General features: G+C 41.6%; 1 protein-coding gene across 2 annotated transcripts in view; it reads left to right on the top strand.

The window, feature by feature from the left end:
• Positions 1-18,304, top strand: part of LOC126241509 (rab GTPase-binding effector protein 1) — a 204,743-nt gene that overhangs the window by 20,321 nt on the left and 166,118 nt on the right. For both annotated transcript variants that reach the window (XM_049948012.1, XM_049948011.1), the window contains exon 2: positions 15,821-15,946. In XM_049948012.1, the coding sequence (XP_049803969.1) occupies positions 15,821-15,946 (126 nt within the window). The remainder of the gene's footprint in view (positions 1-15,820; positions 15,947-18,304) is intronic.

Here is an 18,304-nt window from a genome sequence, read left to right as displayed (position 1 = left end):
GTAGAGGCTTATCTCACTAGGGGTAAGGTAGATACAGCCTACAGGAAAATCAAAGAGACCTTTGGAGAAGAGAGAGCCACATGTATGAATATCAAGAGCTCAGATGGAAACCCAGTTCCAACCAAAGAGGGGAAAGCAGAAAGGTGGAAGTAGTATATAGAGGGTCTATACAAGGGCGATGTACTTGAGGACAATATTATGGAAATGGAAGAGGATGTAGATGAAGATGAAATGGGAGATACGATACTGCGTAAAGAGTTTGACAGAGCACTGAAAGACCTGAGTCGAAACAAATCCCCGGGAGTAGACAACATTCCATTAGAACTACTGACGGCCTTGGGAGAGCCAGTTCTGACAAAACTCTACCATCTGGTGAGCAAGATGTACGAGACAGGCAAAATACCCTCAGACTTCAAGAAGAATATAATAATTCCAATCTCAAAGAAAGCAGGTGTTGACAGATGTGAAAATTACCGAACTATCAGTTTAATAAGTCACAGCTGCAAAATACTAACGCGAATTCTTTACAGACGAATGGAAAAACTGGTAGAAGCCGACCTCGGGGAAGATCAGTTTGGATTCCGTAGAAATTTTGGAACACGTGAGGCAGTACTGACCTTACGACTTATCTTAGAAGAAAGATTAAGGAAAGGCAAACCTACGTTTCTAGCATTTGTAGACTTAGAGAAAGCTTTTGACAATGTTGACTGGAATACTCTCTTTCAAATTCTGAAGGTGGCAGGGGTAAAATACAGGGAGCGAAAGGCTATTTACAATTTGTACAGAAACCAGATGGCAGTTACCAGAGTTGAGGGGCATGCAAGGGAAGCAGTGGTTGGGAAGGGAGTGAGACAGAGTTGTAGCCTATCCTGATGTTATTCAATCTGTATATTGAGCAAGCAGTAAAGGAAACAAAACAAAAATTCGGAATAGGTATTAAAATCCAGGGAGAAGAAATAAAAACTTTGAGGTTCGCCGATGACATTGTAATTCTGTCAGAGACAGCAAAGTACTTGGAAGAACAGTTGAACGGAATGGACAGTGTCTTGAAAGGAGGGTATAAGATGAACATCAACAAAAGCAAAACGAGGATAATGGAATGTAGTCGAATTAAGTCGGGCGATGCTGAGGGAATTAGATTAGGAAATGAGACACTTAAAGTAGTAAAGGAGTTTTGCTATTTAGGGAGTAAAATAACTGATGATGGTCGAAGTAGAGAGGATATAAAATGTAGACTGGCAATGGCAAGGAAAGCGTTTCTGAAGAAGAGAAATTTGTTAACATCGACTATAGATTTATGTGTCAGGAAGTTGTTTCTGAAAGTATTTGTATGGAGTGTAGCCATGTATGGAAGTGAAACATGGACAATAAATAGTTTGGATAAGAAGAGAATAGAAGCTTTCGAAATGTGGTGCTACAAAAGAATGTTGAAGATGAGGTGGGCAGATCACGTAACTAATGAGGAGGTGTTGAATAGGATTGGGGAGAAGAGTAGTTTGTGGCACAACTTGACTAGAAGAAGGGATCGGTTGGTAGGACATGTCCTGAGGCATCAAGGGATCACAAATTTAGCATTGGAGGGCAGCGTGGAGGCCAAAAATCGTAGAGGGAGACCAAGAGATGAATACAGTAAGCAGATTCAGAAGGATGTAGGCTGCAGTAGGTACTGGGAGATGAAGAAGCTTGCACAGGATAGATTAGCATGGAGAGCTGCATAAAACCAGTCTCAGGACTGAAGACCACAACAACAACAACAACCCTTTGTGGACAGTGCTTCTACTAGTTGGGGACTCCTCATTGACCATTTTCTTGCCTACCATGACTTGTGCTTTCTTAATAGTGGTTCCCCTATTCATTTTACTGGTGCATAAGACATTTTTCTGCCATTGATCTTCCGCCCTCTTCCCATCCCCTTCTTCCTTCCCTGCACTGATCGCCACACAATGACCTCTGTGATAGTGACTACTTCCCATTGATTCTCTCATTCCCTTTCTGCCTCCCACTGACCAAGTTACCACACTGGGCTTTCCTTTATGCTGATTGGTGTCTATGTATTGCCATTTTCTGCTTCACAGGTGCTGTCTGCTGTCAGCCTATTCTGTGGGGGAGCACAGCCATTGCCACTGTCATTTGTGATTGTTGTTGCCCCATGCAACATCTTGAGTGGCACCTGTCCTCCGCCAGTCTTGTTACCTATAAACATCTTCGCCCCAAAGCCCATTACTTAATCAAACAGGTGTGTTGGGAATGATTTGTCTCCTGTCTAGGTTTTTCTGTCCATTTGTCAAGGGCCTTGCCCTTCCAGGTGGCCTTTGTACAGATACATCAATTCTCACAGAACACTCCCTCCTCCAGAAACAGCAAGCTGAAGCTTCCTGCTTACATTTTACCCCTTGTGAAGCGGAATCATACAATGAACCTTTTACTGAATGGGGTCTTCTTTGGCCCTCCCTTCTTCCCAAGATTCAGCTCCTGGTCCTTATTCCACCCAAAACCAGTTGATTCCACATCTCAGTCCTCTACAACACCGCTATCTCCTCTAGGTGTTTAATCATATTTGGCTCCAAGGCATTTTCCCCTCTCAGTGGAGGGACAGTGTTGTCCTTGATAGTTACCGGCCCGTCAGCCTGACCAGTGCCCCTGCAAGTTACTAAAATAGAGGGTGGCTTATTAACTCAATTGGGTCCTTGAATCTCAGGACCTTTTATCACCTTATGAGTACATAATTCGGGAGAGACGATCCCTGATTGATCATCTGCTTCAATTGGAAACCGCAGTTCGACAGACCTTTCTCAGTGCTGTCTTCTTGTCGCTGTTTGCGTCAATCTTCTTAAGGCCTATGACACAGCTTGGCACCATCACATCCTCCTGCTCCATGAATGGGGTCTTTGGAGCCATATCCTGACTTTTATTCCTGTTCCATTGGTTGTTGAGAGTCTGATTAGGCACTGTTCTCATCTTTTCGCAGACCCAGGGGAATGGCGTTCCACAGGGCTCTGTAAGAAAATGACCTCAGAAATGAAATGTAAAATCATCAAAAAATGCGAGTGTGGTGTGAGCATTGCTGATTTAGCATGCACATACTGTTGATCAACTATTTGCGCTATCCTCAAGAACAAAGACAAGATTAAGGAGATAGATGCTTCAAAGGGAGTGGCAAGAGTATCTAAACAACAGTTTTGTATTGTGGACAATGTCAAAAGGTTGCTCCTTATGTGGATAAATGAAAAGCAATTGCAAGGTGATACTATTAATGAGAATTTATGAGAAGGCGAGAATGATTTTCACCGACCTTGTTAAGAAGATGCAAGGATCATCAGTGGCCAAAGAAGTGTTTAAGGGAAGCTGTAGGTGGTTTGAGAATTTTAAGAAAAGAATCGGCATCCATAGCATTGCGAGGCTCGGCGAAGCAACCAGCTCTGACACAAAGGCAGCAGAGAACTTCATCCGCAACTTCAAGATGCTTGAAGATTCTGAGGGCTATCTGCCGAACAGGTTTTTAATTGGGACAAGATGGGTCTATTTTGGAAAAAGATGCTGAAGTGTACCTTTACAGAAACAGAGGAGAATGCATTGCCCTGTCACAAACCAGTGAAAGACCATTTCACCCTGCTATTCTGTGCCAGTACAATTGGTGATTTGAAAATTAAACTGCTGCTTATTTACCATTCAGAAACTCCACAAGCCTTCAAGAAGTGTAAAGTCCAAAAGAGCAGGTTAAATGTGATGAGGAGGTCCAGCAATAAGGCTTGGGTGATATGTGATATTTTTTACGATTGGATCAATGAAGTGTTTGGTCCTTTGTTGAAAAAATATTTGCACGAGATGAATCTGCCACTCCAGGTCTTGCTTGTTATGGAGAACTCTCTTACCCATTCTCCAGGCCTACTAAACCATCTCCTCGAAGAATTTCAATTCAAGATCCAATTTCTGCCTCCCATCACTATTTTGTTAGACCAGCCTATGGACCAGCAGATTATTTCTAATTTTAAGAGGCTCTACCTAAACTCTCAGAGTTTTGGAAATGTCACTTCAACATCATTGCTTGTGTCAAGATGATCAAAAAGGCATGGGAAGGGGTTACCAAGAGAACTCTCACTTCTGCTTGGAAGAAGCTTTGGCCAGAGTGCGTTGTCGAATGTGACTCGAAGGCATTTGAGCCAGTACCTATGGAGCCTGTAGTCAATGAGATTGTCTCTTTGGCCAAGAGCATAGGACAAAAAGTAGATAACAATGATATCGATGAGCTTGTGGAAGATCACAGCCAAGAAATGACCACCAAAGAGCTTATGGAGTTGCAGTGTGGAGAGGAGTTTGGAGGCGGAGGGGGCAGTAATAGCAAAGCAGAAATTTTCTAGCACAGTAAGAGAAATGCTGAAAGCATGGGAATCAGTTGCATCGTATGTTCAAAACCATCACCCCCAATAAAGCGTAGCTACGTGCAGTACAAATTTAATTGATGATAATGCAGTGTCGCATTTTCGCCAAGTGTCGAAACGTCGGCAGAAACAAATGACTATAGATAACTTCCTAGTAAAAAAGAATTAGTTATGCATAACGAAGTACAAAATACTGCATGTACAATTTTCTTTGAATAAATGACATGAGTAAGATAAAACTTTTAGTACTTTTTCTGCATGGAACACATTATCCTATATTACATTAATTTATACGGGATAAATTGTTTCGCTGAGTGAGTGTTTTGCAGTACGAGTAAGATTCTGGAACGATTATGCTTGCTGTGCGAGGTTCCACTGTATTCAGGCTAGCTCCCACTCGTTGGCCTCTGCGGAACGACAGCTCCAGGGTGCCATCTGGTGTGCTTCCACATGGACACACTCGCACAGTTTTCACTTCTCTCCCCTTAAATCGAGGGTAGTACATTTCAATCACCAAACTATGGTCCATTCTGATCCCGAGTCCTACCTCAATGCTCAATGCCTGGCTGTGGTCCCCCTGTTTCATTTCTTGGGTGGTCTTTTTGACAACAAGTGTACTTGTTTGCTCCATATCTGTCATGTGAAGGTTGGCTGTTTGCATGAACTCAGTGTCTTTCATTTCCTTGCCCACACCTATTGGGGCGCAGATCATTCGACCCTTCTGTGTGTTTACTGGTCATTAGTTCTGTCTCGTCTGGAGTATGGATCAGCTGTCCCTTCCACAATGCTCTTCTTAGACCCGGTTGTCCATCTTTGTATCCGTTCAGCGACAAATTCCTTTTGCACTAGCCCTGTCGATAGTCGTTTGGTTGACGCTGGGATCCCTCTCATTTCCTGGATTCCTGAGCCATCGCTATCTGCTCTTCTCTTGCTCATCCTTCCTACTCTATTCTTTTTGCAGCTTTGGGCTGTTGCCCGTCTGCTGCCTGCCCCCAGGTGGGTTTACTGGTTGGGATCTTCACTCCTTGTCCTCTTTCCCATGTTCTCTCGTGACCACCACCTCGCCCCCCCCCCCTCCCCTCTCCCGGTTAGTTCCTCAGCCATGGCTTCGATTGGGTCTTTTCCGGGGTCTGAAAGCCTCCATTGTTCTGATGATGTTCCATTGTTTGTTCTGAACGCCATTTTGGATGCCATTGGTTTTTGCACCAATGGCTCTGATCATGTAGGTTATGCGTGCGTCGTCTTTTGTCACTGAACACCATCTCTTGCCTGCCATGTGTGGGGGGGGGTTTTGCTGTGGAATTGATGGCCATCTGTCAGGCCCTCTGTTTTATCAAACAGTCCTCCCTCTCTCGAGTTTTGTTATGTTGGACTCAATGAATGGCTTTAAGGCTATTGCTCGGTGTTTTTCCAGCCTCACCTTCATCTCCGACAACCCTGATCTTGCTGCTGCTGCTGCTGCTGCTGATGATGATGATGATGCTTGTTCAGTTGACATCCTTTTGGTTCTTGGCTTTGGGAAAGGAGGGGATGGCAAAAACCACCACCACCCCTCCTGTCACCCCATTCTCCCTTACCCCTCTGGGGGTGGATTTGTGCTTTAAATCAAATGCCTTTTTGCTCAATCCTGGGCTGACTCCTGACTCTTGGGGGCTATTCCCCTGTGTAATAAACTTCGTTCAATCAATGAGACTCCCACCATGGGGACATTCTTCCAACTGCCACTCCTGATGGGAATCTACCATTCTCTGCCATCTTCATATTGGGCATACTAGGTTGACCCATGGGTTTTTACTCTGCAATGAGCTGCCACCCCCTCCCCCCCCCCTCCCCCCCTGTAGTTGCAGAGCTTCCCTCATGGTGATCCATATTTTGCTGGACTCTCCCTGCCTTTTGGCCCTTTGCACTAAATATGCCCTCCTACCTTCCTTGTCTCAACAGTTAGCGGCTGACTCTCGCATGGTTACATCTTTCCTCGGTTTTCTCTGCGAAAGTGGTTTGTACTCTCAGGTATAAGTCATTGAATTTTTCTCTGTAGTTTGAGCCCCTCAGTTAGCATAGACTTTTAGTTATGTAGGCCTTGACCTTGCCTCAACACCTGCCAGCTTCTCCCTGCCCTTTCCCTACATTTATTCTGTTTCCCCATTTCTTGTGTCTTCTTCCCTTGGCGTTGTCTCTGTTCTATTGTGATAATGGTATGGTGTAGGTGTTGGGATGGGTCAGTGGCAGTTCTGGTATCCCACCGCCTGTAACATTTCTGGGGGCACCCTACTCTCCCTGTTTCCACCTGTAGTATTCTCCTGCTTTATTTCTTCATTTGTTGTCCTCAGTGTTGATGCACAGCATTGCTACACTGGCTGAAAAATGGGTTGTGAAAGTACAACACTGACTACTTTAAATGATGTAGCCGACAGGTGCACATTTGCGTTTCATAGTACTTTACTTTCACTGTTCACAACCCCCCAATAATACACATTTATATGGCCAGTGCACTATTGTTTAACTATCGATACGCCTCATTAATAGGTTGCAGGTGAACATTCACATACTGCTACAATAGTTACACGTATTTCGCAGTTAAGTTGATGCACTGTAGTTGATCTAACCAACACAGGTTTCTCATCTGAAACTCGGCCATGGACTGACTGTCTCGGTACCAAAAATTGGGCCCTTATATATCCTCACAATAATAGATACTGAAAGTACACATTGTTTGAAGTTAAATTTGCAGAAATTACAATTAAAACTTGATCCATTAAATTAACTGAATACATCGAAAAATTGGTCCTTTTTTAACAGTTTCTTCTACTGCGAGAGAAAGCCGAATTATTTGTTTAAATCATGAAAGTAACATATATAGTTACACAAACAATACTTTTGGCAAAACTGTTAATTACTTTGGAATTAATTGAGGGCTGGCTTTGCTAACATGTTTTTGAATAGAGCCAAATAGATACTTTAAGAACACTACAAGTCGTTCCTCCAAATGTTTATAATTACTACAGAACTTATATTTGTTTATATGTCAACGGTAGAATTTAAGTTATGAAACCGTTACTGATTTCATCCTATAACAGAAGGTACTAACGAGGAATAGTCTAAATAAATTAGAAAATCAATTACACACATAAAACTAAGCACAAAATTAGATCTGGTGTTATATTCTTTAAAACTGAGGACCAACCTTTCTCTTTTATGGAAAGCAGATTATTCTCATATACGTTCATGGTAATTAGTTAAGAACAACATGAATTTTAAGGAGGCAGATGGCAAAACAGGAGGGGAAGTAAAATTATCCCAGGTTGCTTCATCACATCACCCCCTCAGTGGATTGACCAGATAGATATTACAAATAGGTCACTTGGCAATTCAGTGACCACAAGTGACCCCAGAAATCTGGTTTAAAATCTACACACAAAAAAATATTAGATAAGAAATCTTATCAAAACTACAGTACATATACTTTTCAAATTTATACAGAGTGTAGGTTAAGTCCGGGAACACTTTCAATTATTTATTGCACAAGAACCAAACATTGTACAGATGTCATATGTATGTCATTTGGAAGATAAACCTTGAAAGTTTTTTTTTCATGTATACCGCCACAGCGAAATTAGGTGATTTTCCGATAGTCAGTGCTATTCGCAAACATGGTGAGTTCAGGTGCAGAACGAGCTTTCTGTGTGTTGGAGTTCATGAAATGGGCTCCCTGATGACCAGATCTCACTCCGTGTGGGGACACATTAAAGATCTGGTGGTTGTACCATATCTACCAAGTGATGTAGCAGAGCTGCACGGGAGAGAATACGGGAAGTGACTGTCACAGTTGACGATGCCATGCTGGGGCAAGTATGGCAAGAATTTCATTACTGTGTTGACATCTACGGGGCCACTCATGGTTCACATATCAAATGTTTGTAAAAAAGAAAAAAAACTTTCCGAGTTTCCCTTCAAAACACAAAATGTATGACATCTGTACAGTGTTTAGTTCTTGTGCAATAAATTATTGAAAGTGTTCTTGGACTTTATGTACACCCTGTATATGAATGGGCCATATGAAATCCCCATACAGCATATTTACATACAATGTATTGTACAATTGCACAAAACATCCACAAGTTATACTTTTAGCAAAAAATTAAGCTTCTGCATCATAAGTGATGCCCTTTTTGGGTAAGCGAAGATTACATTTTAAGATACATATCACTTTGTACAAGTCCTGTCTTACTAAACAAAATAAATCCTCATAGGTTGCAAAAAAACTAAATTACACTGCGCATTGCAGTTCACTTTCAGGCAGAAAATTTCACTTGCTCAGTTTAGTATTTTTCACACTTTTAATGAGCTTTTACACAATTTCTCACTAAGCTGTCCACACCTTCAATAGGTCCAAGTGGCAGTTAGTAAGAAAATGCACTGGTATCACTTCCCTTGGAGATGGTTCTTCTCTGCCACAGTACATGGGGGAAAAAAATAAATCAGACAAAATACCCTACTTTAGTACACTTACTTTTACTTCTAACTTAAGTCTAAAAGAAATGTTTCACTAATGGCAAATGATAGACATTACATCATAAATAGATACATTACATAGTTCTCGTAACATTACAACAGTCAACACTAAAATTGACTATAGTATAAAAGGTGTGGGTTAGAAAAAAATTTTAAAATCTCTGTTAAACCAAAATCTGCTGCTCTGGTTGATCTGCCCTCCACCCCACCTTCTCCCAAGGTTGAGTCTTTAAGTACCGATGAGAAGAATCATGCATGGAAATGGACATGATTCAGCAGCAAAGTAATTAATATTTTCTTTTCCTCTTCACTGCTTTCTCATATCCAAGTCTGCCATTCCTTCAATGAAACTTTAATGGCTACCATTGCCATCGGGCTGAGCTCTGTCAATTAACGGCTTCTTACTCTGCAGTTGGTGTTGACTTCGGGAGACAAGGTTCTCAGAAACCCAACTCCCTTCTATTAAAAATACTGTTGTAGAAATTGTGTTACTGTTGAGAGGGTGATTGGAGGAATCTGCATGCTCATTTGCTCTGAAACTCCCATTGCACAGGTGCCACTAACCACTGCATTAGAACCTGTGGTCGTTGGTGTCTGTGTTAGAGTAATAGTATATGAATATCTACTCATCTCCAGACAGATGTGTACCCACATCACAAGCTGTTGGAGCTATTGAAACAGCTGCCTCCCCACTTCTTCCTATTCAGGGACTTAAGTGCTCACAATCCTCTGTGGGTCAGAGAAACTTCATGTAATGGAGCGGAAGAAATAGAGCGGTTAATTTCAGAACTGGAAGTCTGCCTATTTAATACTGGTGTAGCAGTACATTTCAGTATGGCCCATGCAACATACTCAGCCATAGATAGCACAAGGCTGCAGCCTGAGCATGTCATCTTTGGTCCAGTGGTATGTCCATGGTGACCTCTGTGATAGTGACCACTTCCCTGTCACTTCCGCTTTCTCAGACCACCAACCAATGGAACATGCACCACACTGATTACTTTGAAAAGCCAATTGGCAAGCTTTCACCTCCAAAGCAACTTTAGAAAGCATTGAAGACAGGGGCATTTAGGCAGTGGTAGAAGATACTGTTGACAAGATTATACAAGCAGCTGAAGCAACAATATCCTATTCTTCAGGACCTCCCCTTTGTAAACCTATGCCATGGTGGTCTGAAGAAATAGCTGCAGTTATTAGTGTCAAGGCACTTCATTGACACAAATGCCATCCTTCTATTGTACATTTATTAGCATTCAAGAGACTTTGAGTGAAGGCATGGTTTTTAATAATAAAAAAAAATAATAATAAAAAAAAGTGTTGGGAACAATATGTATCATCTATGAGGGCCAGAACACTATTGTCTCAAATATGGACTAATTACTGCTGCATTTGTGGCCACACAATGTCTACAGTGGTTCCTGGCATCTCCCTTAGTGGTGACATTTGTACTGATCTCAAGGTCATTGCTGAATGTTTCATGGCACACTTTGCTGGAGAACCCGCATGCAATAACTACCATACTATTTTCGTGACCCAGAACACTGGTGGAATGAAACTGCATAATCTTCTGTGCACAAGCCTTGAATCATACAGTATTCCATTTACTGAATAAGAGTTCCTCACAACTTCAGCAGTGTATCAAGACACAGCCTCTGGACCCAATAAAATTGACAATTGAAATATGAAACACCTTAGTAATGACAGCATAAAACACATCTTTGGGTTTTTCAGTATTATTTGATGGGAAGGGGAGTTCTCCCTGCCCCCCCCCCACCCCTAATTGTGCAGAGGGCACTATTATTCCTATCCTGAAACAAGGAAAAAACCTTCAGACTTTGACTAATTATTGACTAGTTTCTCTAATGAATAGGCCATGTAATTTAATCGAAATAATAATCATCTGACAACTGTGTGTGTGTGTGGGGGGGGGGGGGTTTACTTGGAAGCCTGAGGACATTAATTGCACTTTCAAAGGGGTTTGGTCATTACTGTCCATAGCAGACCAGCTGATTTATCTGGAATCTGCAGTGTGCAATGCTTTTGTGCATTACCAATCACTGTGTTCCTTGACCTGCAGAATGTGTACAGTACCACTTAGCATTATCACATCCTGTTTGTACTGCACGAATGGTGCTTATGGGGCTGCTTTCCCATTTTTATCCAGAATTTCCATCCTTCAACAACCAATACATACAGGAAACTGGAGTCCCATAGGGACTCAGTAATGAGTTTCTTTAAGTTATTGAAACTTTCAAATTTTTGCCAATATGTTAACATAGTTGCCATAAGTACACCAGCTCACGGCAAATTGCACGAGGAAACTTAATATCCTCAGATTTTTCAGTAGCATGTGTTGAGTCTCAGACAGCACAGTTGATCTGTTATCCTACAAAACTCGAATTGTCCAGAATGTTCTTCACACTGATGACGAACAGTTGTGACCTGGTGACATGGCACATTGTCATCCATAAAAATTCCATTGTTTGGGAACATAAAGTGCATGAATGACAGCAGATGGCCTCCAATAAGTTATTTTTTCAGTTGAACCAGAGGACTCAGTCCATTCAATGTAAATGCAGCCCACAACTTTAGGGAACCAACACCAACTTGCACAGTGCCTTGTTGTCAACTTGAGTCCATGGCTTTGTGGGGTCTGCATCACACTTGAACCCTACCTTTAGCTCTTAGCAACTGAAATTCGGACTCATCTCAACAGGCTATGGTTTTCCAGTCATCTAGGATCCAACCAATATGGTCATGAGTCCAGGAGAGGTGTTGCAGGTGATGTCATGCTCTTAGCAAAGGCACTCATCTTGGTCATCTGCTGCCATAGTCCATTAACAACAAATTTCACCACACTGTCCTAATGGATATATTTGTTTTATGTCCCACATTGATTTCTGCATTATTTCATCCAGATTTGTTGTCTGTTACCACTGACAATTCTACAAAAATACTGCTGGTCTCAGTCATTCAGTGAAGGCCGTTGATGATTTTGCAATCTGTTGCATTTCTCCACGGATTTGTCGCCTTGAGCAGCATTCAGCGATCTCTCAATTGTATTTACTCATGGATCATCGACAGTGGCTTTCGCTTTTCCACTGACGAAACTGTTTGTATGAATTTCTGGCGGCACAGTTGGTTTCTTCCTCTGCTTTACATCTTGGGCCTGTTGCTCTTTCATTTGTTGACATTACGAAATTCGTGGGGCTTACGCTCAATATGAAACTTTCTTGGTCTTCTCATGTGTCTTACCTGGCCGCTCACTGTACACAGTCCCTTAGTGTCCTACATGTTCTCAGCAGTACTTCCTGGGGAGTGGATCGGACCACCCTCATCCGTTTGTACCGATTCCTTGCCCATTCAAAACTAGACTATGACTTTGGCAACTGGAGTTTTTTACACTAGCCCGATTGAGAGTCTGTGTGCAGAAGCTGGCAAACTACTGCTGTCATACCACCTTGATGCAGATATGCATGCTGTTTGTCTCCCATGCCATGTCACCCATACAATGCCTCCTCCTTCGATTACCCCTTTGATTGCCCTCTTTTCTGTTATTTCCTGGAGTTTGCTTTTGGCTCTTGCTCTGGCAACTAAACTTCATACTTGCCATTTTCACTATGGGTTTGAACTCTTCACCACCTTGGCTTCGTGCAGTGGCATGTGTTCACCTTGACCTTCATTTGCTAAGGACACTACTCCAGCCTTGCTCTGTTGCTGTAAGTTTCATGACCTTTGCACAGAACTTCGCGGTAGTATCTTGGTTTTCACTGATGGCTCTGACTGACCATGGTGTTGGGTGTGCCTTCATCATTGGCACCGACATTTTTCGGTATCATCTTCCAGAACACTGCTCAGTATTTGCAACAGAGCTCTTTGCCCTGTATCAGATCACACAGTACATCCAGCGACATAGGCTTTTCAATTATGTCATCTGCTCCGACACTCTTAGTGCCCTTCAGAGCCTCTTGTGTGCTGTACATCATTCATACCTTTGTGGAACAGGTCCAGGAAAGCTGTCAATTGCTCACTCATGATGGAGGCACTGTGATGTTTGTGTGGGTTCATGCTCACAAAGGTCTGATGGGAAACAAGGCCGCTGACAATGGTGGCAAGGCTGCAGTCCTCATATCTTGGCCCACTAGTTCTTCCATTCACTCTGATGATTTCTGTGTTGCCATGCAGGTGGTGTCACTTTGGCATCACCACTGGTATTCCCTTCAAAGAACAAGCTCTGGGGAATTAAACCTCTCCCAACTACTTGGATGACCTCCCCTCGGCCCACTCGCCGTGAGGAGATCATTTTAGCTAGGTTGCATATTGGGCACTGTCTTGTTAGCCATTGTCATTTGTTAAGTGATGCTCCCCCACCACTTAGTGCTCATTGCCCTCAACCTTTGACGGTTCACCATTTCCTGACTTAATGTTCTCATTTATGTTTGCTGTCTGAGTTGTCCGCTGTTTTAGCGAATGATGCACCTTCTGTTGACTGTGCTCTACTTTTTATCCATCGTAGCAATATGGTGAAGGACATTTAATCTTTAGTTCAGGGCCTCTGTTTCTCTATGGCATATTTTATGGACCTTTCTCAAAGTCCCTGTTTTAAGCTGTCTTTCCTTCTGTTGACTGAACTTTCTGTGTAGTCGTTTTCAACTCCTTTTGTGTGTGTGTGTGTGTGTGTGTGTGTGTGTGTGTGTGTGTGTGTGTGTGTGTGTGTGTGTGTTAGCGGGGGGGTCCTAAGATTCTGTCATGGGCGTGTATGACCCTAGTTGCTTTTTGTACCCAAAAACAAGAACAAGCAAGTCTTGTCAGGCTGCCAGTACGCCATTCTCCCTCTCCATTTACTGCACCACCTCAGATTGTTATTCTGGTCAGAACTTCTAGTGGTAGTGATCATGTGTGCACAAGATGTGCTTTCTTGTGTGAAGGTGTGTGCGTTCTCTTTGCTGATCAAGGTGTTGGCTGAAAGCTGTAATGTGTAACATCTTTTTGTTGTGCCTGTCTGCAACTCAGCTGGTTATCTTTATGGTGAGTAGTAATCTATGCGTTTCCTAATAGTGTTCAAATTATATGTACAATTTACATTGTTAGTTTAGTTTATCACTCATCATCTGTTTACAGTATTATGACTTGTATCAATTATAAAATGCCTGTATTAGAAAGTTTCATATAGTAAAAATACATATTCCTTAGATACAAGGTTGTGCTATCTTAACAACAAAACATTGTTGCTGCCCTTTGACAAGGAATGTGATGTTTTACGTGGTGATCAAACAATTGATACCTGAAGATCTACTTATACCTGCATGACTATTCTGCAATTCGCAGTTAGGTACCGGGCTGAAGCACTTTCAGATTATTTCTCTGCCATTTCACTCGTGAGCTGTATGAAGGAAAAACAGACTTAAATCCTTCTGCACGAGTTTTGATTTCTCTTGGTGTATTATGATGATCATTGCTCCCTATGTAGGTGTATGCCAACAAAATATTTTCGCATTTGGAGCAGGAAGTTGGTGATTGAAATTGCATCTAAGATCTCACTGCATTGAAAAACTCCACAGTTTAATGATTGTTACCCCAAGTCACGTATCGTATTCGCGACACTCTCACGTATTTTGTGATAATACAAAATGTGCTCCCCTTCTTTGAACTCTTTCTATATCCTTCCTCAGTCCTATCAATTATGGATCCCATACTGTGCTGCAATATGCTTGCCCATCCTCTTTAGGGAGTGGGCTTACTGCAGCAGTCTCTTTAGTAGATGTGTTGCATCTTGAACTGTTCTACCAATAAAATGCAGTTTTTGGTTTGCTTTTGCCACAACATTACCTATTTGTTCGTTCCAATTCAAGCTATTTATAATTGTAATCCCTAAGTTTTTGATGAATTGCTGGCTGTTGGATTTGTGTGTGTTACTGTGTAACCAAAATTCAATGGATTCCTTTTAGTACTCATCTGGCTGACCTCACAGTTTTCATTATTTAGAGTCAGTTGCCTGCAACTACTGAAACTTGCCATGATCACTTACATCTTCTCAAAGCTGCCGTAAATAAATTAACAATTACAGATCTGAAACGTCTCCCAAAAAATAAGAACAGGAAGTGCTGTCATTTAACATCTTACTAACACACAATTTGGAAGGACTTTGAGCAAAATTGATTTGATTCTGGAGTTTAAAAAGGAAACGAGAGGTCAACTTCTTCTTGAGGTGTCCAGATCCAAAGAATGCCAGTAGTCACCACTGAAACCTCTTAAAGTCCAAAAATGTCACACTGAGTAGGGCTTGTCCCCAGAAGTGTGGCATTGGAGTCAGACAGCGGCAAGCAGTGGGCAGGGCAGCAGCAGCAGCAGCAACTCTGGAAATGAATAGCAGTCTTTAGCTGGTGGATGAACTGCCAGTTGTGGGCCTAGTGAGATCTTACTGATGGGTGGCTTGGTGTTTTCACCAGTATCTCCCTCTGACGGCCCACACTGTGCCTTCTTGTTGCGGTCTGAATGTTGGCTGCCGGCAGTGTGGAGTCGTGGGAGTTTAAATGCTGTAGCTCATAGTTGGTCGGACTGCCGCACTTGGCGGGTGGCATGCCACAGCAGTTCACCTACAGTTACTGTATCCCTTGTAGACAGTATGTCTACCCGTATAATACTTGACATGGTTCTTGGGACTGTATTCTAGATTTATAGTAAAGTTCATCATTCTGATTGTTTAATTACAGCATTAGCAGTGAAGCCTAAGATCTCCTGTGGTACTACTTTCCGCATTCTGAATTGTGCGTTATGCTTGCACTTGCCCCACTTGTGGAATTCATGAAGCACGATGATACAATGGTTATATGTTGACTGATTTAATATTCGTAAATACTGATTGGAGTGGATTGTCACGTGATGTTAGATTTCCAACATTTATTAAAATTAAATATTGCTCTTTACAGGTGTGATGTCAAGGGTTGCAGAATTAATGGAAAGGATAAAAGAGCTTGAAACAGAGAAGCAGCAAGCAAAAGAAGAATTTGGTATACAGAGAGCCAAACTGAAGGAGCTTTACTTGCAGAAAGAGGGTTTGTACATGTCTTAATTTCTTTGCCCCAATTTCTCAAAGTTCGTACTGAGTGCAAAATAATTAATTGGTCACTCCAAAAAATATATTCTGTAAAGTTAACTGTCTGTCTGTCTCTCTCTCCCTCTCTCTCTCTCTCTCTCTCTCTCTCTCTCTCTCTCTCACACACACACACACACACACACACACACACACACGTACCGTTTGAACTACTTTAGTGTTGTGCAACTGCTGAGTCGTGTATCAAAGACCTGCCTCAAACTATCCCTTCCTTTGTGGTTATGTGTGATTGTAACTATTTTTACTAGAGAAAGACCAAGAGCTCAAAAGCTTGTGTGAATACTATTTCCTGTAATGCGTTTCTTTGCACCATGCATCGGTCCACTATGAGTAAATGGTTGTCTTTCCCCTGTTTTACATATTTTTCCAGCCAGGAATTTCCATTATTGATTTGCTGAAAATATTGTTTACTTTTGCTGTTAATTTGATTCTGTAAATGGTGACATTTTGTTGTGATGGAGAAGTCTACCTTTATTTCGTTTATCATTGCCACAGAAACGTTTGAATGCCTTAGGCTCAGCAGCACTAATACAAGCATTAGGCTCCTACCGGAGAAGTTCAATAAGTGATAACATTTTGTTGTGAAGTAACGATGTTGGAATTTGATTGGTAAATTCTCAACCGTGGCGAAGCCTTGTGCTAAACTCCTGAAGGGAAATTTTCTCCATAAGTTATGTGCTTTTAATTTATTACTCCTGTAACAAGTTAATAATTAACATTTTCAGACTTGAAAAGATACTTTCTTAAAGTGTCACTAAACATGTCATATAATGTTGACAGCATGTTCAGATATCACGCACTTTCAGAAATACCATAATTTCCCAAGGTAGCCACTTGCTATACCTGGGATGATTTAACTGCTGAGTCACACAAGCAGACTCAATCTGAACCCTCCGATTAAGAAGAGAAGCCACAATTCTCTGTAGAAACTCATGATGCTTAGCCAACAATGTGTGACAAGCAGCTACATTGTGCAAAATGTTGACATGGTCCTGTGACGACATAGGATGCAACACTTACGAAATGTGCCACCAAGTAATGTATTGTTAAATCTAAAACAGTACAGTGGTACCCTACTTGCACTACCCTGTTTTACGCGAGTCAGAAGTTACATTATTCATCTGTTTGAGCGCCGGTCACCTCTATTCCCCGCACTTCGCCCACACACTTTGTGGTTTATGAGAGATTGAGACGTGTTTTTGTGTGGAATTGTTTTATCCACAGAGCTCTCTTCATTGATAGATTCTATGTCAGAACTGATTCATCTGCATCAAACAAGAAAAGAAAGTCATAATATTTGGAACTAAATGTAATGTTATCAAATACTTCAATGTGAAAATTAAAATATGTGAATTGGTAAATAGTTTGATCTACTGGTATCAACAGTCAGAACAATTATAAAAGGTAAAGAAAAAATTCCTGAAGCTGTGAAAAATGCTGTCTCTGAATTCAGGTATCATTTGTAGACATCATGGTTTTATCATTCACATGGAAAAAAATATTAAAATTATGGCATGATAATCAAGTAAGAGTTAAAAATTGTTCTGTTGATTAGAACATGGTGTATTCTCAAGCTAAGCTGAATTTTGAGAGATTGAAAGAAGCAGCTGTGGGCCAGCCAAAGATGGAGTGTTTAAAACTAGTAACAATCGTGTTTTTTAACTATTGATTTAGCTGATTCAAAAGTTGTAATTAGCTTAGCATTGCAGAAAGTGGAGAGCGGCAGGCGCTGATAAAGACACTGCATTGCTCTATCCAGAGAAACTCCAGGCGATGATAGAAGAAGGTGGCTGTACCAACCAAACAGTATTCAACATAGATGAACCTATTCTGTTCTTAAAGAAGCTGCCTGAGAGAGCTTTCATTGGGCATGAAGAGAGAACCTTTCCAGGTTTCAAGGCTGCCAAAGAACAGTTGACAGTGATGGGTGGTGCGAACCCATTGGGTAATTGTAAGTTAAAACCTCTCTTAGTTTGTCACTCAGAATATCCAAGAGCTTTAAAAATTACATCTAAAGCTGGTTGCCTGTGATTTGGAAGTCTAATGTTAAAGCTCAGGTGACAGCTTCCCTTTTTGAAAACCGGTTTGGTCATAACTTCATCTCTGATGTTGAACATTATTGCCAATGAAACAAATCCCATTTAAAATTATGCTATCAATCAACAATGCACCAGGTCATCCTTGTGTTAGTATAATTTCGACTCATGTGTGGAGGCTGTGTTTTTACCACTGAATACAATCAGTTTGCTTCAACCGATTGATCAGTGAGTCACTAAAACATGTAAAGCTTGCTGTACGA

The sequence above is a fragment of the Schistocerca nitens genome, chromosome 1 (assembly GCF_023898315.1).
Source record: "Schistocerca nitens isolate TAMUIC-IGC-003100 chromosome 1, iqSchNite1.1, whole genome shotgun sequence".
NCBI lineage: Eukaryota > Metazoa > Arthropoda > Insecta > Orthoptera > Acrididae > Schistocerca > Schistocerca nitens.
The sequence above is the reverse complement of the archived record's forward strand: the minus strand, read 5'-3'. Positions and strand labels throughout refer to the sequence as shown.